At 39.6% G+C, this 21,855-nt stretch overlaps 2 protein-coding genes across 3 annotated transcripts in view; one reads left to right on the top strand and one right to left on the bottom strand.

Moving 5' to 3' along the window:
* Positions 1–14,199, bottom strand: part of ralgapa1 (Ral GTPase activating protein catalytic subunit alpha 1) — a 71,404-nt gene extending 57,205 nt beyond the window's left edge. Inside the window, exons 1-17 of the mRNA XM_061083393.1 lie at positions 13,787–14,199; positions 10,591–10,701; positions 9,790–9,839; positions 8,647–8,704; positions 8,175–8,218; positions 7,384–7,561; positions 7,052–7,167; positions 6,556–6,694; positions 6,232–6,440; positions 5,620–5,943; positions 5,066–5,245; positions 4,294–4,365; positions 4,012–4,160; positions 3,790–3,913; positions 3,154–3,300; positions 2,094–2,184; positions 1,171–1,335 (exon numbers count right to left, since the gene is read on the bottom strand). Of these exons, the coding sequence (XP_060939376.1) occupies positions 1,171–1,335; positions 2,094–2,184; positions 3,154–3,300; positions 3,790–3,913; positions 4,012–4,160; positions 4,294–4,365; positions 5,066–5,245; positions 5,620–5,943; positions 6,232–6,440; positions 6,556–6,694; positions 7,052–7,167; positions 7,384–7,561; positions 8,175–8,218; positions 8,647–8,704; positions 9,790–9,839; positions 10,591–10,701; positions 13,787–13,892 (2,263 nt within the window). The 5' untranslated portion in view covers positions 13,893–14,199. The remainder of the gene's footprint in view (positions 1–1,170; positions 1,336–2,093; positions 2,185–3,153; positions 3,301–3,789; positions 3,914–4,011; positions 4,161–4,293; positions 4,366–5,065; positions 5,246–5,619; positions 5,944–6,231; positions 6,441–6,555; positions 6,695–7,051; positions 7,168–7,383; positions 7,562–8,174; positions 8,219–8,646; positions 8,705–9,789; positions 9,840–10,590; positions 10,702–13,786) is intronic.
* A 328-nt stretch (positions 14,200–14,527) lies between these two features.
* brms1la (BRMS1 like transcriptional repressor a) lies at positions 14,528–20,581 on the top strand. Of its 2 annotated transcripts, XM_061083391.1 has the most exons (9): positions 14,533–14,680; positions 15,605–15,762; positions 16,478–16,568; positions 16,663–16,790; positions 16,872–16,951; positions 17,517–17,613; positions 17,770–17,859; positions 18,019–18,083; positions 18,185–20,581. In XM_061083391.1, exons 2-9 carry the CDS (start codon positions 15,624–15,626, stop codon positions 18,281–18,283), a joined length of 789 nt encoding a protein of 262 aa, XP_060939374.1. In that variant the 5' UTR covers positions 14,533–14,680; positions 15,605–15,623; the 3' UTR covers positions 18,284–20,581. The 2 variants fall into 2 exon arrangements, with proteins under 2 accessions (XP_060939373.1, XP_060939374.1); XM_061083390.1 differs by having other exon boundaries at positions 14,528–14,680; positions 16,663–16,951.
* The last annotated feature ends 1,274 nt before the right edge of the window (positions 20,582–21,855 follow it).

The raw sequence follows: 21,855 nt of genomic DNA, 5'->3' as shown, positions 1-21,855 counted from the left end.
TAGCTTGAGTCACAGTGAAAACACACCAACGCCCAGGATGGACTGCCTGTGTTGCATGTGTCTGAACTGCTGCACCTCACATGGGTGTGTCCCCCACACCTCTAGCGTGTCTGCTGCAGAGAGGTTAATACCAGCCCTCTTTTTACATAAAGATAACAGGCCATCAATAATAATAATCATCTATAATTGGTGAGAGGTCAGGGGAGTGAAGAGTTGTAACCAGAAAGCAATTCACGTAATTCAAACATTGGTCGAAAAAGAGAGAACAAGGGAGTGCACACGAGAAAACCACTGTCCTTCACCAGGGCAATTGAAAAGGTGTCAGTTGTATCTAAGGTTGTTGGTATGATGTCAGTATGACTATCAGCAGATCTCTTCTCATTGTGTTGATGCTGAGAGCCGTGTGCTGAACAGATAAAAGAAATGCAAGGCATCAAAACAGCAGATGATGCACTGTAGCAGTGAGGCTGGAGCTGCACGCAACATCTGTGTCTCACGCAGGAAATGAGGTCACTACGACCGGTTCTGTTAACATAGACATAGAAAATAAATAAATCTGGAACGTACTGCACATCATGCAACACAGGCAGTGTGTCCCAGACCGAGGGGATTTTAGAAGTGGTACATAACATGTTAAATAGAGACTAAGCTTATCAGCAATGGTCCAGTTTATTAAAGGTTAATAAATACACTACCTGGATATTTTAAGCCATTTCAGGCCCCATAGATACACTTCTAACAGTATTTATGTATTTAATTTATCTTTACAGTCCACAATCATTTTCCATGGATAATTACCGTGTATCATCACTGAGAACTAAAGGAGAACCTCATTAATTTCAAGTAGTAACTGAAATAATAACAGGCAAAAGACAAGTACATGGGTTGTATGTAGTTTGTCTTGTTAATACATGTTTGTTAAGTGTTTCAAAACAGTAAATGTTAATGTTTTATGGAGTGTTGGAAGGTAACAAATACAAAACCCCTTCCAAAATGTATCCTCCGATTGTTTCTTATCATAACTCGTCCTGCTGTAAGCTAAAAACGTTTTTTCAGTCTAATGGTTTTGTGACCATTTCTCTCCCACCAATGGCCACAGCTGAAGGTTTCACATAAGTCTGCTCCTCACAAACACCAGGAGGATGGACGTCTAAGAAGGGAAATACTGACCTACAGTCTTCTGGCGGACGATACTCCTGGCCTTTTCGATGCCTGGTGAACCTGCAGTTGTGGCACTTCGCTGCCTCATTACTGCTGCCTGACCTGGTGGATCTCTGCTCCAGCCTTTAGAGAAGGAACTATCCACAATCTGTCGCTGGCCCTCTGAACCGATACCTAAAGTATAAATGGAGGGAAGCAGAGAAGGAATGATATATTGTGAGTGTCAATTCACTGGTACTTTAGGATATGTTCTGTCTCTCTCTGTACTGTAACTACAGCAGATTCTGATAGAAAAGTTGTCACGTGATGCAATGCACATGTTGTGTCATGTTTCATCATCATGGAAATCTCTTCAGACTGTTGACTCAGTACTTCTTAGAAGTCCATCGAGCAGCAATACCAGTTTTGAATTGTCTTGTGTAAGAGCAGCACACCTGGATTTGGGCAGTCTTTTTTCATTCTTACTGGCAGATCCTCTCAGATTTGATCTGAAAAATCTGTTAACTGTCATCTTCAGCTCTCCACCTGTCATCTATGAGGCATAAGTAAAGCCTTTGGCCAGTGTTGAGTCTTTGGGACTGAATATTTGTGTAAATGTCACATTTCACTTTTTGATTATGTGATACAAATTTGAAAAGTGTGCAAAATGTGAAAGCGTCTGACTAATTTCTAAAGCTGCAGTAGACTTCCATCTGGTCATGACTGAGAAATTGTGTGACATTGTTGACACTAAGCTGGGGTGCCTGCATTGTAAACTTGACTTTTTTCACTTAAGATATAACACTAAGGATTATGATTGTAATTGTTTTTAAGTGTTGCTGTTGGCTTTGATTAATGTGATGCTAGGATCAGCTAGCTGAGTTTCAGACCTGCTCTTAGGAAGTTGTGTGTGTCTACACAGGATCTGTCAGAGTCTCTGGCGACTGACCAACCTTTTCCTTTATGTTTCTTCTGTTTTTGTTCACTGAGTTTGTCCAGAGGCAGCTCGTTGAGATCAACAGTATACAGGTTCCTGGCCAGCACCTACAAAACAGAGACATACACAGGAAAGCACATGACGAATGACAAAAAGAAAAGCACGAATGATGATATTTTTAAAAGACGAGCCAGAATAGTTTGGTTTTTCGAGGATTGTTACAGCCTGAAACTGAACAAACTGAAACCTCATTCAGAAGGAGAATTAGTAAAGGAGACTTGTTGCTACTGTGGAGCTGCTATCATCACACTAACAAAATGTTGTGCATGTTGGCAATAATTGAGCATTTTCAAGTAAGACCAAAGACTGCTGTGACATCCGAATATGCTGTCGAGTTTGGTAAGAGGTTTCAGAACACGAAAAGTAAAGAAAAGGAAACAGAAGTAGCTAAATATATTTACTAAGCTATTCAATAAGGAACCAGCTAATTTCCCTAACAACCTACAGCATAAAATCATTGAGCTGCAAAGTGAAAACCACAAGCTCAGAGCCAAACAAACCCCTCTGGTCTGTTTGTACATCATTTTCTGAGGACACATGTATTGAAGTTTGTATCTCTGTTTAGGATGACGTACTGTTGCAGTTCTTTCTAAAACTGACTGATGTAAAGACCGACTGACCCAAACCTGGAAAACCAGTCGTGAGTGTCATTATAATCACAAGCAGTTCCAGCCCTGCGCATTTGACGAAGTAGTGTGATATACTAGGTATATTCTTTAGTATGGCCCCTCGAAGGATGTTATACATTATAAAGCAAAGGATCATGATGGAAGGAGAAGAACAGCCATCATTGCAACTTACATCTGCACATGCATGGCCCCCAATTATACAGTTGAGAAAAGATATGTGTAACAAGCAAGGAGTGAGGATGTGTATAGTTATCTGGATATGAAATAAATGACCATATATTAGGATATGAGATTTTGGTCTTATTGCACAACCATATACACAAGTTTTTGATATGCATAAAGCAGGATGCTTGATATAATGTTTGGCGGTTGCTGAAAACATGATACCTTGGTGAGGGTTTCCATGGTGAGAGACCACTCTGTGACCAGCTCCTCCCAGCACGTCAGGGAGGACAGGACGGAGAGCAAGTCATCCCACAGTTCCCGGCTGATGTAGACGTTCAAGTTCCCCTTAATCCAAGCTACTATTAGGGTCTGTGCAGAAAGAGGGGGGGTGAATCTGTATAACGTTATATAAGAAAAGCTTTCTGCGAATAATAAAAATAATAATTGGGACTGAATATTGACTGGATCATACTTGGGCACAATTAAACATAATGAAAGTGTTCATAAAATGCGTAAGCAAGACTTCAATTAATTGTTTTTACAAATATTTCTATGTTCTGACTAAGAGCAATGAGGGCAACTGGATATCTGAGAAGTTATGCCCAAAATCTTATTCAAGCAACTACTCTTATATTAGATGATTAGAAAGTTGCCATGAGTGCATCATGTACTTTTACGCAATCAACAAGTATATACCCTATTACATATAGTTTAGTAGACAATTATATATTAAGCATCTAGAATACCACAAGCCCATCTGTCTTCCAGAGACTGGGCGGAGAAAGATCCTGTGTCCTTCCTTGTCTTCAGTACTTATGAAAAGTATTTACCTTATTGGATGTAGTGATAGTGATGTACCTGAAAGATAGGTCCAGCCAGTCTGCCCGACAGTGTGTTGTTCTTCTTGCCCTGAGGCATAATGGACGGCGGTCTTTTCATCACTGACTCTGTCACCCTCAGCAGCACCAATAAGATCTGCTCCCTATGAAACAAACACAAGCACCCAAGTTAAAGTTTTTGCTGTGTTAAATAATCCCAGTCTGCACTAACAAGTAACATTGTTTGCATATTTGTTTTTACCATGTTTTATTGTCCATGGTCTCGTGCATGACGAGGCTGCGGTAGATGTTCAGGACTCGCTTGCACATGTCGACATGCTCCTCTAAAAGGATCTTGATGTCGTTGGCAGGCTCGATTAGAAAAACATTCGAGGAGTGAGTGATAAACACCTGCACACAAGCAGACAAGTGGTTAGGATGTTAAATGGGTCGAAACCCACTTTTCTAAAAAGTGAAAAAACAATATCCTGCAACGACGAGACTCTGTGTTTGAGTGAGACATGAAGACAGATTGAAACCATACCTGTAGTGTAGTCTGAACTCCAGCATGAACACTGTACTCCAGTAATTCACTGTCAATCTCTTTGTTCATTCCCTGACAAGGAAAGAAAACACACAGACAACTCTGTTTACTCAACACCCAGCCTGTGAAAATCATCCAGTTCCAGAATTTTTATAAATAGCATGTTATCACAGCTTGGTCTTCAGGTCAAAATATAAAACAGAAATTCTGTGTTAAAAACTTGAAGCAGGACGTTTAAAACAAGTGGGTATTTACGAGGATGTGTATGTGTGCATAAAGATCTGTTCCCATGGGCCATCATTTATTACTGCTGACAAGAAGGTTATGTTTTCACTTTGTTCGTCTGTCTTTTAGAAGGACTACGCAAACACTACTGGACAGGTTAACATTAAACTTTGTGGTAGGAGGCGGTATGGGTCAGGTAAAATTGTGGAGCGGATCAAGGATTTTATTTTTATTTTCCCTGCAGCGTTTCTCACTGAATTCAGTAAACCTTTTAAAGGTAGAAGGATTGCATGTGCGCAAACATCACTCTCACGTGCAACAGATTCCAAGTGACAGGAACACAGCGAAGAGAATAACATCCAAGAGCTGCATTGCATGGCATTTGCGGGTAAGCTCACCGCATGCTGCACAGAACAGGAGTTGGAGATTTTGTTTGTTATAACGAGTGTATAAAAAGTCTAGATAATTAATAGGAAACACTGCTTTGACAAGGCGAGATAGGGCTTAGCCCTGGCGGAGGTACGTGCTCGCATGCATTGTTCCTCACCTCGTCTTCCTTGTCCCCGAGCTGAGAGCCTGAATCCAAACTGCCACCAGTGGCAATGGGATAATGTCCCTCGTCTGGCTCCTTCATAAACACTGGTTTGTCCTCCATGGCGATCCATTCCTGATAAACACGGACCACTTTTCGCATCGCTGCCGCTTCACACATAGGAAGGAGAAATGCCTATATTGGCGAAGACAAAAAAAATGATGAATAGAAGATAAAATTTCACAAAAAATACTGATTTTATTTAATTTAAAGTATCCTTCAATGATAAAAATGGTAGAAAACCAAGGGGCCTGTACAGGGACCTTGCACATACGTTTTCTCTAACAATAGAAATAAATCTACATAGATCTACTGAAAATGCATGGTATTAACTTGCAAGTCAAAGGTGTGACATCCTAAAATAAGAATAAAATTTGTATAGCGCCTCTCAAGGGACTCAAAGACCCTTTACATATTTAGGGGGAAAGGACATATTTAAGGTGACAAGTTTGTGCACAGAAGTGGGAGTGACACCTACATAATGTCAAAAACAGTTATTTCTCCTTCACCTGTCTAAAGATCTCTGTGATGAAGTTAACGTTGGTTCTGGAGCAGGTCAGCACTCTTCTCACAACCTCCATGTCCGTCAGCTGCTCCTCATCCATGGAGCAGAGCGAGGAGGAGCTGGGTTCCCTCTCAGTCAGGGTAGATGTGTTGGAGTGGCTCTGCTCGGGCTCACCCCCCAGCCCCAACCCCCCAGATAGCCCCATGCTGCCTCCTCCTGGCCCAGAGGAACCCCCGCTGCTTTCCAGGTGGCTGTCTGACCGACTTACGCCTCCGCTGCTGTCATCTGAGCTGCCGGCAGAGCGAGCTGCCAGGCCGGCTGCTGCTCGCTGGAGGTCAAGAGTAACACAGGTTATATAGTGAGAAAATAAAGAGAAAGTGGATGAACAAAGGACCGTTATTTTTACATTTTATATTCCATCGTCTAATCTATCATCAGTTTTATCATATGCTGCTCTAAGCCCTCCCCTCTGAACATCAGGAAGTAATGTCCTATATATTTGTAACGTGTTTAATGTTAATAGGAGAATATCTGGGTAGCTTGCATGAACTCATTTATCATATCACACAGTATTGACATTCCAACAGTTTCCAACAACAACATTTTAGTGCATTACCTGTATATTCTTGGGGATGCTCTCTCCCTCCGTTCCTGGGATGTGTGTTTGTGTGTTGGGTCGTGGCTCCAGCCAAAAGGAAACCAGCCAGCGTATGAAGATGACTCTGGCCTGAAGGAAACTCTCCTTTGTGCAGTAAAGGGTCTCACCACCGTCTTGCTCCCTGCGGACCACACTGTAGTAAGGCTTAGGACGCATCGGAGGCACATCTACAGGGAAAGAGGAAAATCTTTATTAATGTGGTGTAGGATTTGCAGAAATACAACATTACTGCTGACTCTGTGTGTCAAGTGAGTTTCCAGATTTTCTGTATCTTATACTCACCCATAATGGGGTTGTAGAGGCTGGTTTCCATGGCAAAGTTGGGAAAGATGTGAGGGAGGTAAAACTTCCTGAAGTGACCAAAGAGGAAGCTGAAGCCACGTTCATGGTTCTCTTTACAACGCCACTCTAGAGACTTGGCCTAGTGGACACACACAGACACACACTTGTGTTATACATTCACAAAATAGGGTCAAGTGGAGAAGAGCACCATTGTTCCAGGGGAGAATGATATCAGTGTGTTGATGACCACATGCATTTGTGTGTGACAGCAGCAGGAGGAAATAGCAGAACAAAATCAGTTTGTGTCAATAAGGGAGGGAACTATTTGAGGAATTTAGTGACCCGCCATTGATTAGATGATGTCTTTATCAACCAGGACAAATGACAGTAAATGGTTACATCCTTTATCTTTAGCATTAGAGACATTAGTAAGGCACCAGAACATTTTCAGGAGTGTACTTGTGTTAGATGTGTTAGTAAGAAATAATGATAATACCTGGTTTACCATGTATTTCAATAGGGCCTCTAGGAAGTACGCAGTGAGGTCTTCCTGGTTCTTGTCGCCTGACTGGGGAGGAACCAATGGAGTGATCTCTTCTGGGGTCACTTGAGCTGGGGGGGGGGGGGGGGGGGAGCAGAAGACTTATTATTATCTTATATTACAATGTTGCTGCTGTGCTGTCCTCTCTGTATAAACAGTAGAAAAATAAAAGGGGTTCCACGTGTCATCCAACATGTATATCTTGTAACTAATCATCATTATAACTCCACTGTGTGCGTGTGTATGTGTGTGTTGTGTGTTTGCTAGTGTTTGTGTATTGCACTAACTCTCTGTCAAACTCAGTGGGGGGTTGATCAGAGTGTCCAGGGTGCGTGGTGTCCCGTGGCAGAGAGGAGCTGGGAAGCCAGGAATCAAACAGGCAAACATGCAGAGCTGCTCCCGCTCTGCATTACTCTGTAACGCCTGCATCCACAACAGGAACAGACGCACTCCTTCACGGCGGATCTACAATGTAGAGAAGAGACATGAGGAGAAACCAAATTAATTTGCATTTTTTGCAGCATTAACTATTATTTTCTTTCAAATTTAAGACTTGAAGTCATTTATTTTCAAAGTGTGCAGCAAAATTTGCCCACATAACAAGTTGAGTAGGACGGTCACAGCAAATACAAAAGGTTTGCCTTCATACATATCAACTGACACAACCACCAAATTGGTGAAACTACCTTCTCCTTATACATTAAACATATTACGTTACATTACATTTCATTTAGTTGACGTTTTCATTTAGCTGATGCTTTTATCCAAAGCGACTTACAATGAGTGCATTCAACCATGCATACATAAGAAAAAATATCACTTTAGTCTATCAAATATTAAGCGCATTCCAACATGTTGGTCTGCATTAAATATCAGCAAAGTCAAACACTTTGACTTTAAACAGGAACACAAGCCTACATTCGTCAACCCTGTGCAGACAGTTTACAGACTAGACTTGTCTAAGCTTATGATAACTTTCAGAAAAGATTAAGAAGCAGAGGTTGGACATGTTTGTAAGCTAGAGGATTAACATGAACTATGACTGAAAGATAATACAGTCAACAAAATAGAGCTGTACCTTTAAAGAGTTCCCTGTGTGTAACAGCTTCTTGAGAATCAGCCCTGTGGGAGAAAGAGATTTCCGTCTGGACATTAAAAACCACAGTGTATAATGACTATAGCTGAATATAGCCAGCATGGAATACATCAGCAGCTTACGTCTATTTGTCTTAAATGGGGAAAATAATAATATTTCAAATTGTGGTAAAGACATTTTGAAGGAAATTGAAGCCTGCGTTAACAAATTCTACTCCAAGTGCAGAGCAACATCAAGTCATACATTTTCACTTTGCTATATATTGGTGCTTGTTGATCTCTACACATTACATGAAATAAACTGACTAGTAGGTGGAGATGCCGTTTAAGACTGGTTCAACCTGATTCAACAACGCATTGTATTCTGCTGCACTCTGATTTACTGTATAAAAGGTACAAGATAAACTGTAGCATGCGACATGAAAAGGGCTGGAGTGTGTTTGCGTGCGATATACCGATGCTGTGGAACTGCCATCGGCTCTGGATTCTCTCTGGAAGGAGTTGGAGAATTTTCTGGTTGGGAAAAGATGAACATCATGAGAAAATAATTTAAGATGAGTTACAACACAACATTGGAGGATCATGTGCTTTACATATTTGGTCTTTCAAGTAGGAATGGACATCATAACCAAAGATTTGCTGTATATCACGGTAAACTAGCCAATATATCTTGATAACAACTTCTAATAACATTTATAACCAGACCTAGAATGACACTCATACCACCCCCAAGGCCCAACTGTCTCCTTATAAAGCCACATAAATCCAGCTTTTTTATGTGGATCTGCACCTAATTGCATACACTCAGAAATATCAGTCATCTAAATATGCAGGATTATTTCATCAAGATTCATGAATTATTCTCTGAGAGACTTTCTCGCAACGTTTAAATGAAAATGTAATGGGTTACTGTATATATTGTCTTCTTACTGTATAAATTGTCTTACTGTATATATTGTCTTCTTACTGTATATATTGTTGTTGTTTTTTGTATGTACAGTGCACCAACCACATGGCAATTTCCAATTGAGCAAATATACGTGGCAATAAAAATAATGCTGATTCTGATTCTTCCTCCCCCACACCTCTTGAAAATTTCATAGGTATTGGTTGAGTAGTTTTTGCATAATTCTGCAAAAAAATTAAACCAACAGACAGAGAAGAAAACATCCTTGTCAGAGTTAAAGGGATTCTTTAATCATAAGTAATTCTATTTCATTGCTGTAAATTTAGCTACACCTTTCAAGTGCATTCTTTTATACAAGTATTCTCTAGTCCTGTGCCATGCCCTGGCCGGTCCTGAATTTAAAGAGGAGTTTGTTTGGAGTTTGGAGGGGCAACTGGATGTCAGTAACACCCAGGCACTCACGCTGATATATCCTGGCTACTCTAAGCACCACCACTCAGTTTGAAGTGTTGCAAAATGCCAGTGGTCTGAAGAGGCTGAGGTCAACATACTAATAGTAAAAGAATAAATGTTTTGTTCATCATACACTGTAATAGATGGACACCACTGTGGCAGCTCCACAATTATTTAGGTTATCCAGCAGGTTTCTCCAGACTTCCCTTTTGGGTAGAAATGTATGAGATTGAATTACCTCAAAGATGAAGAGGATTGAGTCCAGCTCCTCCCTCTGAGACTTATGACCTGGAACAAGTTCAAGTTCTTTACTGTTATTTCAGAAGTGCACACTTGACTTAAAAAAACATTTTCCACACAAGGCAAAATATACGACACAGGAGACACAAAAAGAAATGACTAAAAGCAGATATAAACTGACCAAGTACCATTACAGACTTATTTTGGTAATGCTGAACATGTAAAAGTGCAATAATAAATACTTTTTGTTAATTGTATTATACATTCTGTGGTGTTTCCAATAAATAAGGTATATTTACATTTATACAGTGTAGAATATAACTTTGGTGAAAATCTGACCAATTCTAGAATTTTGCAATTCAAATTAAAACTAATAAAGTCACTTATTATTACCACTGTTTTTCATTTTGAGGATATTGTTGAATTTATGAGCACAATCACAGAAACAGATAGTACTGTTAAATATAGAGTTGAAGAAGAGCTTTAGGATGAAATGAGAATGTAAGAAATGACCGGTCAAAGTCACAGTCTCCACTAAAAATGTATTCTCCATTAATTGGGATCCAGGACACATCAAATTTAGGTTCTTTTGGTTTCTCATGTGATCAAATCCACCAAATTTCATTAAGATCTGTGATGGTGCAATCAAAAAGTGTGATGATTTGACATGCAATAACCTCTTTGTAAAGTACATAACGCATAATAATTTAGCTCTTTTAGCAATGATTTGTTGGAATATGTTCACCCAGCCCACCCTGTTAGTCTTTGTTTGGGTTATTTGACCATCAGTGACACTAACCTTTTTGCTTGAGGCTGACCTCGATGGTAACAAAGTTCTCAAAGAAGACATAGTAGATATGGGAGTAGTTCAGGTCAAAGAACTGTTTCAGCTCTGCAGGCTCTGCATTTTCTGGAAAATGAGAGTGAAGACAAACAATTAATAAGCACACACACACTTTAGAGAAGAACATCATGGTTACAACCATCCATTCATAGCAGATAAAACTGATCTGATTCCAAGGCTGTCCTCAGTTTTATCCTTCACCTCAATTGCTGATAAAACTTAGGCATCTCCCTTGAATAGCCACATCACTACACACACATCAAATGTGCCCAGTCTGACACTTGAGTGTCTCTTTCCTCCACTCACATATGCAGTTAAACAGACAAAAGGTGAATACAATATCACCAAGAAAAGGGAGATACGTTCAAAATTGGCATATGTTCTCTATCCATTTGTAGTAAACATGTTTTTAGATTTCTAAGTCTAAATTTCAAATGTTGTGTTGTTGTGAAGACCACATCACAGCAGCATCTGGGTTCTCTAAATACACATGTGACATGTCGCGCCACAGCAGAAAAGACTGAGTCCACTCTGCGTCCCAGTCACAGATTTATTCTCTTCTGAAGGATCGGAAGTTTACCTTCTACCTTCCTGTGTGCTCTGGACTGAATCTCTGCCTCAACACCACTGGCTGTCATTAGGAAGCAGACACACTGACTCACACACTGAGATAAAACACATGTTTAAACCACAGCAAAAGTTCAGGGTCAAAACTGAAGGAAAAAAAAAAATACCCAAGCATGGAGGACATTAGGCTTCACACGTAAAACACACACAAGCCTCTGCTGATAGTCTCTGGCTTTGTTTATGTTAAGTCTGAACACACACATGCACGTTCTCCAAGACGTCTGGACCTACCTTCCTGCCAAGGGCTTTGATAAAGTGGGCACGAGTGCAGGACAAATAATTGCTGCTGTTTTAAAGGAAGAGGGAGGTCACACTAATAAAGACTTGATTTAGGCTTTAAGAGCACTTTGTTATTAGTGAATTGATAAATAAAAAATATGTGTGCCAATGTATCATTTCTTTTGCACAGGATTGATTATTTATCTACTGCTATACGTTACAGCCCATAAGTATGAATCAGTAATCTATAAAATAACCACCTTTGCTCCTAGGTCTTTATGATGGTTTGTTTCTAGTTTTTTAACCAGACTACAAATAGATTCTGTATAAGAAAAGTTATTGCAAAATATAAATAAAAACATGTTCCTCAAGGAAGTTGTTTTTTGGTCAAAGACAGTAAACATTGCCTGGGAGCAGTTACTTAACAGCCTGATTGGATTAAGTGGATTACAGAACAGGGAAGTAACGTTTTTTTTTAAATCATTCTTTCAGATCACGTATGGACTGGTCAATTAGAGAAAACTAGCAGTTAACCAAAGTCAGGGTTTCCTGCAGGTTTCAACAAGTTAAATTTAAGACTTTTAGAGACCGTATTTAATGAAAATTCAGACCTATACAACAGATATGAAACACTATCACAGTCCCACAATTACTTACTCTTCCCCGTAATTGAAGATTAGAGGAAGTTGACTAGTATTGAATAACCTTTGACAAACCCAGTTATCTCTCAGACTACAGACAGACAAAGTAGATATGTATAGTCTTTACCACAGCCAAGCTGATTGTAATGAGATCAATTCTTACCATGGTATTAACAGATTAACAGTTATCAGTTTTATGGTGGTCTTGTTTGTAGTTTTATTGCAGTGTGCTAACATATAAACACACTTAGACGTTACAAACAGTGCATAGAGCCCAAATATTTATCTTTTAAGTTTAAAGTGTTAAAGAAGTACTGTTAACTAAGACCTGGCCAAATGTATCTAAGACCTAACATGTAATATTTTAACTAATTTAAGGCCGAAATTTCTGATTATTAAATTGCAAACTTTCAAAAACCCATAGAAAGACTGCAAATTGCTGAATCTGTTTCCCTCAATGGCAAAAGTAAAGATTTTTCTGTGGAGGAACCTGTCTAAGACATGAAGAAAACTGAGCAACTGGGAATGATTACATTAACAATGCTTCATTAACAACACCAACCACATATACAAGTAGGTTCTGCTTTTAGTCCACTTGATCTCTCAAATGGACTTTCTCCAGTTACACGCTCACATCAGTACATTAACAGAAGAACATTAAAACATGTTAGGTTCAGCTGTCCCAGAATTCACTTTCAAACAATATCACTGCAAGTGTGTTTGTTCTTGCAGGTCTGGGATTGTTATCAAGGTCCTATGTTCCCCATGGAGTACAAAGAGGGGGCACACCCCTTTTCTCAAACACACACACACAACACACACACAACTCACACAACACACACACAGCAGTAGCTCACACAATAGAAACAGGAAGCTGAGCTACTGTACTGGACAGAGAGAGGAAATCATTGAGCTTGTTTCCCCTCTCAGGTCAGTGTGTGTTTGTGGGTGTTTTCATGTGTGAGAGTTGTCAGGGAAAGACACACACACGCCCTCAAACATCTATCCCTTATTCATACGTATTTCCTTGTCATCTCCCCTGTTCTTTCCACACTGTGTAGTGCTGTAACAAAGATAAAAAAAACACTCAGCATGTATTTGTCCAGGTCTTCTTGCAGCAGCACTCAGGCCTGCTGCAGGCACACACCCCTGGAGAGATCACAACAGCCTGACTACACCAGTGTGTTGCATCCATCACTGTGTCTAAATATAATGCTGTCAGCCACATACACACATGTTCTCACCAGGCAGCAACAACTTCACCACATATTATTCATTATGCAGACGCGAAACCATATTCCATTTGAAAGATCTGACACCTGCTACATACACACAACATATAGCATGTGTTTAAACCATCTTCTAACGCCAACATCACCTCTCTATTAGTCAGTCCAAAATAAGACTCACAACTGGGGGGGGGGCGACCACTGTAAACATTATGAAATGCCTGACAGGTAGAGGAGATACACTGATTTGTCACTGACCACAGGTAGAAGCCCATTTGGTAAGTGGATGATAGAATATATTGGAAATGGTCTGTGAGGTTGTCATTAACAACCTGCGCGTTTGTTTACATTCAGGGCGACTTCAACCGTGGTGATTTTGTGTTGGAGTTTGGTGTGGCGTGCCCTGCCTGCCCAGGCTGGGGGGATTCAACTCACCGATGACAATCCTCAGATGCTTGAGCCTCGTCAACACGTCCTTCTTGGGGTCCAACACTTTCTGTGTTGATTTCTTAACGTCGCCATGAGGCTTTTTGGAGAACATTCCCGAGGCAGCGGACACACGAACGCGTTGGTAGACAGCGAGGAGGAGCTAGCTTCCACAGCCCCAGCTAGCGTTAATCTTCAAACTCCAGCCAGACGCCGACACTCCCGGGTCATGTATTAACACCCCGCTGAGAGTTAGCAGCCCCCCGCAACACCGCGGAGTCTAACGAGAAACACACAGCTCAGCCGGAGAGGACGCATTCTGTTCCAACTACGACAAATACGTGAAACGTAGCGGGGCGAAGCATCCATCCATTGCACCTCCCTTCTTCCACCACAGCCTGAAGGCTAACCTGGCTAGTTAGCTAGCTCCGCTGCTCACTTAGAAAACATCATGGCGGGGGAGGGAAAACAAAGTAATGGATAGCAGAGAAGTTCACCGTGGATGTAGTTCAACAATAGTTCAACAAACTCTGGTTTGCACAGTTTGGAATAGTCAACGAACGTGTGTTTAAATAATGAACTAAACCTCTGAAACAAATGGCGTTTACTGTTTTACTGCAGTTGGAGTTTTTAACACAACTCGATTACTCTGTCTCGAGCTACAGCGGTGGATTGTTGGTAGTGTGGTCCAGGGCTGGGAAGTTAGACCGTTGCTGTGGTGATCATCAGCGACACAGAAAACTACAATTCCCTTTACACATTAGAGCGCCGCACTGTGATTTGTTTTTAGCTTAGCTCGGACACGAGTGGAACAGTAACCGAGGGAAAACACGATCCAGGCAATTGTTCTTAGACTAGTTTCTATCTGAACACTCCCACAAACCTCCAGCTCCTCCGTGCACTGTGAGTTACGATGTTCATCTCTGGCTTCATTGGTTCATGTTTTTTTTAATGAAATCGTTTCTGTCTCGTTTGCTACCTAACTACTGTGAGTAGTAAACATGCTAACGTAATGCTAACTTGACGTGTTGATGTTTGTTAATGTTTACTTCGCCTGTGTTTGTGTATAATTAACTAATAAGCTAAACAGCTACGACCTCTAATGAGTTTACATCTCTATGCGGGCGTAACTGTCAATAAAATGAATGTCTTCAAGCAATAATATACACTTTACCTTTCTACCAATAGGGCTCCATTGTTTTCAGGGATGCTTATTAACGTAACAGTATTTCTCACTGTATTTCATAATAATTTCATAATTGATCTACCATCAAAATATCTAAATAAAGAGAACGTGATTAAAATATGTTTTCAGTAGATTTTATCTCTCTGTTTACATTTGGTTTACACCAATAGATATGTCACAATCAGATGGTAGAAATAACCTCTTATACAATCTGTATGTTTCTCTAAAATCTGTTTTTGCAGATTTTGTTGTTTATATGATTTTTCAGAAAAATATCATTACATCAAATGAAAGAATGTAATCTACACGGGTAATTTGTCTCTATTTGTAATTATGCCCACACGTCAGAAATCCATCAGTGGAACAAGAGTTGCACCCAAATTTGAATTTGTCCTTAATTTTCACACTCTTAGTCCTATCACATCTCTCATTACTTCATGTCTCTCCAGTGTAAAAGGACTATCCTGTCTAGTAACTTTGCAACCATTGCACTCCGTATGATAATGCCTTATTCCGATAAGAAAACATCAGTAATAAGAAGCTGATGAGTTGCACAGTGACTAGCACCTCAGATGTAGAATAACCCTATACCTGTTGTAAGTACAGCTGTCAAAGGAGACTCATTGTCTTAACACCACCAGGCTGACGTGAAAAGCTGCCATGCCGGTGCACCGTGACCGGGAGAAGAAGGAGAGTACAGCAGAAGAGATGGAGGTGGAGGAGCACGAGCAGGATGCTTCCAGCTCAGAGGAGGAGGATTCTGACACAACTTCTGTCTCTGAGGATGGAGACAGCTCAGGTGAGACATTTAGCAGAACATTACTATTGGAATTATAGTGTTATATTATGGATGCCTTCAAAAATGCTATTGTTCGCTGGAAATGGTTTGACAGTGCAATGATTTTTATGCTGTATACCATCATAACACTTTTCATGATTTGCAAACTTTTGCAAACCTAATGGGGTGATTATAAAACGATTTTTTAAAACCCAGTTAAGAACTGCTTTGAAGCAACGACAATATTTGACAGTTTTCAAAATCGCAAGAATTAGGCAGAGAAAAAATATGAAACTTTTGAAAATGTTTGAAAAGTGTAAAAAGGCATAAACCAAGAATTATATTTACCACAACTGAAGGGTGAAAACAGAACAATTTTAGCATTGATTTAAAGGTGAAATAGACCAGACAACCGTTCCTCTGTCAGGCTTTTTCAGATATTTAGTATTTTCAGGGCTTGATTATCTGTGGATGTTTTTAAAAAAGACAAGCGATTGAACTGTTGTGTGAAGTGTGCGGAGCAACTGTATATCATGTGAACTATGTTTTCGTATGGAAGGCTTGCACAGCTGAGTGGACAAAATGATTACTAATGTGATTGATGCACAGTGTGTGTAAATCTGACAACAGTTTATGGGCAGAAATACTATACGGGTACCTCTGCCAGGTTTCACACCGTATCTTCCATCACAATTTGTGTGTGTGTGTGTGTGTTGGATACTTGATTTTCTTCCAGAAATGGATGAGGAGGACTGTGAGCGGAGGAGGGTCGAGTGCCTGGATGAAATGTCCACCCTGGAGAAACAATTCACTGATCTCAAAGACCAGTAAGACCAACACAGATATTTCACAAGTTTGTCAAAAATGTAAATAAATAAAGCAGTTGTACTGTTATTTATTTGTATCTGTGTTAATGTGCAGGCTGTATCGTGAGCGGCTTAGTCAAGTAAACAGTAAGCTCACAGAGGTGGAAGCTGGTCGGGCATCAGAATATCTGGAGCCTCTGGCTGTTCTACTGGAGAACATGCAGGTCCGCACTAAAGTGGCAGGTAACTTCAACACACACATACACAAGCTCATGAAGTCATACACACTCTGGTGTCCCTATTCACTCTCACTTTGTGCGTCAGGTATCTACAGAGAGCTGTGTCAGGAATCTGTGAAGAACAAGTATCAGTGTGAGATCCAGGCAGCATGCCAGCACTGGGAGGTTGGACACACACACCAGCACACACCACAAGACACACATACACACACACACACACACACTTTATTTACCTCATGACCTCATGACCTCATGTCTTACAAAAAGAATGCTGATGCAGTACCTCTTGAGTCGTTGTCTCTAGGAGATAGAGCTGAAAAAATATTAGTAAATATTACATTATAATTTTTTGTCAATAGCAATATAACACATATTGATAATAGTATAAAGTGAGGAGATGTAACACAATTGGTTCTCTGCTCACGAAGAAGAGTTTAAAACTACAAATTTCACACAGGAGCAAAAATCTATCTTTAAACCTGAAATAAATATGAATGTGAATTTTCTTATGAATATTGATTGCTGGGAACATTTTTATCTTGACATAATCTTTGGCCATATCGTCCAGCCCTGCTGGGAGACATTTAAAATATAACATTTCATTTAATTGTAATTTATTTATATATTATTCTTTTTATGTAACTGCCAATAGTGAATGTTTGTAATGTATGTGGATGCATGCATTTGTGTTGGATCTGTGTTTTACATGATGGTGTGTGTGTGTCTGCAGAGTGAGAAGCTGCTGCTGCTTGATACGGTGCAGAGTGAACTGGAGGAGAAAATCAGAAGACTGGAGGAGGACAGGCACAGCATAGACATTACATCAGGTAACACACAGAGAACACAGTCATCACATTGTTCTATGTCATATATGTGCTACCAAACACAAGACATTTTGATTCTGGTAATAAGCAGAGTATATTACATTCAGTGCACATACAATAACTGTAATCTGTCTGTCTTTATCTGAATCTGTCTTTCAGAGCTGTGGAATGACGAGTTGTCGGGGAGGAAGAAGAGGAGAGACGCTTTAAGTCCAGATAAGAAGAAACGAAGACCTTCAGTGGTGTCTGATATCCATTTACTGCTAATAACTCTGTCACTGATCACATTGATAGCATTTCTACTTTTAATTCTTCTAAAAAAATCTAAAATCCTTGTATCTAAACATCTTTGTGCTCAAATTTTAATTAGTTCCTACTCCCTATGTAACTTTCCTTAACCCTGTCCACGCCCATATATTGTCTATATGCTTCCTGACTTGGACATCCTGGAGGACTGGACAGCCATCAGAAAGGTGTGTATACAGTACTTATAACTATAAGTGGAGGTGTGTGTTAGTTCACAGGTTGCATTTGTCTGTGCATCTTTTAACAACCTGTGTGTGCTGTTTTCCAGGCTGTGGCTACTCTAGGTCCCCACAGAGGGAAGTCTGACTCTGAAAGCCCTGTGTTCCCATTCAGACCCGACAGAAGCAGACCCATATTGAACTGCTGAGGCGCACACACCCGAACACACAACTTCCATTCACTCATTTCGAATCGCATAAAAATACACACTGTGGAACATTTGTCTGAATCTTCCGAAAATCCACTGCACTGCTCATCTCACATCGACACCAGTCGGTAAGCTGCCTCGAACCAGGAGGCAAACACAACACAGATGTGCAGGTTTTAATCTTGAATAGGACCAGACCAGTTTCGGTTTCCCTGAGTGGATAAGAGAGGAGTTCTCTGTTAAAGGACCATTAAATGTAAACAAAGGGCTTCATTCCAAAAAATATAATCCAAAATAAAAAAATGTGATGTTCATAGTTCAATCTACATAACTTTAAGGTTTTTAAAGTGGACATTGGGTTTAAAAACTGCTGACATGATATATCATCACTGGAAACTAAAACGAACAAAATCAGGGTTCTATTTGTCAATTGGATTTGAATAGACAACAAATACTCCTATTGAGACACAAATTAGCTCCTGGTAAGAACTGAGAACATAAGTCAATTAGTCCTTAAACCAAGTTTACATGTCTATGACACAATTTCAGACAGTGTTTTTACAAAGTTTGATCTCGGAGCATGAGATCACAACCGTTTTTCATCAAAGTAGGTGCCACGTTTTGGATTTGGATCTTTGAACGCATCCATCCACTTGGCTCACACACAGTAAAGTATTTTTAACCTCTTCAAACATGATTTTTTACGAGGGTGTTAATGTCTTTACACATTAACACAATCATGCATGTTTTTTTGAATACATGGTGGCCAACAAGTGATCAACAGTGTCATGTGACATTTTTTTTCTTTATCATGTTTTACAATCACCAAGATCCATCATCTGCTACACCTCAAGTCGTACGGTTTTCCAACTTGTCTGGACATTGCTATGACCTATACAAAAAGAGCCTTTGCAGACGTCTAAAGTTCAGTTTAGTTTTTCCGGGATCGAGCATTCAGAGGAATTTTCTGTCTTTCAGTATTTAAACCAGAAAGTCACATTCATGACGAGGTCCTGGGCTCCACATCATCGTGCGTATTTGTAAACACTTAGACATTTAATCTCAAATAAAGCAGGTTATTGACAACGTTTCCATTTACAAAGGAGGAAATACATGAACCTTTTCCATTGTGCCATGATTTTTTTTTAATTTTTTTTATGTGGACCAGTTTAAATATTTTGTGAGATTAATAATGTTTCTTTATGATGGCGTTTTGAATAGTTAGGTGAACACAGTTTGTACAGTGTTTAGTTTTTCTCAGAGAGCACACAGCAGTGCCTACATTGGAAAATATCACCATCGTGTGTTTTTGTTTTAGTGGTGCATCTTGCATTTGTAGGAATTGCTGTGACTTGGATCCCACATAGACAACAGTGTAATTAAAATGCAAGATAAGTGCATAACTATTCTAATGTATTGAAGAGAGTTTGGAGTTAAACCATCAGAAAGGAATAATATTCTAATCAGGTTTAACTCGCCCCTTTCCAACCACCAGTGAACATTTGTGCACCACCTTCTCTGTTGTCAATATTGTGAGTCACGCATGACACACAAACAAACTTCAACAGATCCTTAGGCAAGACCATAAATAGTGTCAATGGGATACCTGGCTTTTTTTTAAACATCTGTTCTGCCATCACTGAGCTCTTTCAGTACAAGAAGGACGCTCGATGAGTGCATCCCTCTGATTTTGGACCTCACTTTCATTTCTTTCCTTTTATTTTGACTCCAGGCCAAATGTTACACTATCAACATATTGTAAAATACAGAGGTATCCCTTAAAATATGTTAACAAGGTGTTATTCTTGTATCATTCTCTGCTAATTGTATCTACCTCTTCTCTCTTTCTCTCTCACTTAAAACCATATTCATTACTCATGAATATGTAAGTGCTTCTATCGTTATGCCCATATTGATTTTTATTTCATGGTATTGCTGTATTTTTATGGTTGTGATTTGTGCAGATTTGTCAGGATGTTTTCTTAAAAGCCTGCAACAATAACAGATAATTGTATAAAAGCAGAAGGAACCAAACCATGTTCCTCCAACCTCACTCCTCCACTGAATCTTCACAGTCGGTTGTAATCGACTCCGTTTATACAGGCTGACGAACAAACTGCTATTTCATTGTACAGATTATTTTATAAGTGAACCGATTTTTGAAGATGAAGGTGGTGCGGATGTGAAATATTCAAATTGATATTTTTCAACAGTTTACGTTCAGTAATGCATCGGGTACATTTATGTCTTTTTCGTTAATGACGTGGATGGGTTTTACAATAAAACATTTTACTATTACTTTGTGGCCTCTGTAGTATTTATAGCAGTCAATACACAGTAAGGATTATATTGATGTTTCTCATAGTAACTGTAACTGCCTCAGTCCTTGCCCTATGCATGTGATTACTATATCACTGATGAGAAAGAAATGATTGGAGACTTTCATGTCAAGAGATTGCAGGTTGCTTAGTAGGACCTAAAGACAACATGCAGGACCTTATAAAGAAGCGTAACCATTCCTTGATCAGATGGGACTTGAAAATACACATTATAAATCCCCTTAATTGTATTACTATTGTTCTCCCTCTGTATTTCCTCCTTTAGAACAACACCTGTGTAAATAATCTACCTCTTTCTAACCCAGCATTGACTACATAGTGCAGGGAGAGCCCCTAAAGTGTCTCCATTGTTTTCAATGCAAATAGATAAGCCAACCTCAGCCACTTGTCAGTCAGTTAGATGGCAAGAAGTTAGGTGGATGGAAGGTTAAGACAAAAACAGGTCATTAGTTAATTTAGAGAAAATGTTATATTACTTTACAATACAACTTTAAAGTTGTATTAACTTACATAACTTTCACAGTAATTGGAATACGTTCAATTTAATTCAAAACAACTTTATTTGGAGAGCAATTCACAAGGCACAGGGCATGTCAACACAAGTAAAGACAAAAAATATAAAGTGAGAGTAGGGTTATGACTAAGTGGACGGCTGTGAAAACTGATTGTTAGATTGTAGATAAATACTGAATCATTGAAGTGATCGCAGTGCATTGGGGTAAGTAATGCAGGTGTAAATTAGGTTCAGTTAAGGTGAATGAAAAATATATGTACAGGACAGAAATACTGTAGCGTATGAATAAATATATACGCTGGTAATTGAATTATGTTGCAGTTGTATCATCTTCATCATACAATAACTGTTAGTTGTACAACAGCGTGATTGTCATGTTTGTAATTCAGGGCAGAGCAATGACATTAAATACTATGCATGACAAAACAGTTAGCCCTGGTGTATTTTACTAAACAGTCCTAATACAAAGAGGACACAGAAGTCGGAAATAACTTTTTTCATGGCCGATATTTTCTTTCAGTGGTAAAGGTATAATCACATTAACAGTGACTTGGTGAATGGCCCCAAACACTGGCCCCAAATGTAAAATGTAATTTCAATTTTAATTCCCCAAGGCAAGAGGGAGGGCAAACAATGCAGAGACAAAAATAGAATAAAATATATACAGTAACAGAGTTATGGGCACGTGCGGTGCTAAGGTGCAGAGATTGGTGATAGTG

Source organism: Limanda limanda, chromosome 12, assembly GCF_963576545.1.
Source record: "Limanda limanda chromosome 12, fLimLim1.1, whole genome shotgun sequence".
Taxonomy (NCBI): Eukaryota; Metazoa; Chordata; class Actinopteri; order Pleuronectiformes; family Pleuronectidae; genus Limanda; species Limanda limanda.
Note: the sequence above shows the minus strand (reverse complement) of the source record. Positions and strands in the feature narration are given on the sequence as shown.

What these genes read in the sequence shown, in the direction of transcription:
- brms1la (XM_061083390.1), top strand. Translation starts at nt 15,624, where the DNA reads ATGCCGGTGCACCGTGACCGGGAGAAGAAGGAGAGTACAGCAGAAGAG. An exon ending in TGAGGATGGAGACAGCTCAG is followed by an intron (nt 15,763 to 16,477) that starts GTGAGACATTTA and finishes ATTTTCTTCCAG; the next exon opens with AAATGGATGAGGAGGACTGT. An exon ending in AAGACCTTCAGTGGTGTCTG is followed by an intron (nt 17,860 to 18,018) that starts ATATCCATTTAC and finishes AACCCTGTCCAC; the next exon opens with GCCCATATATTGTCTATATG.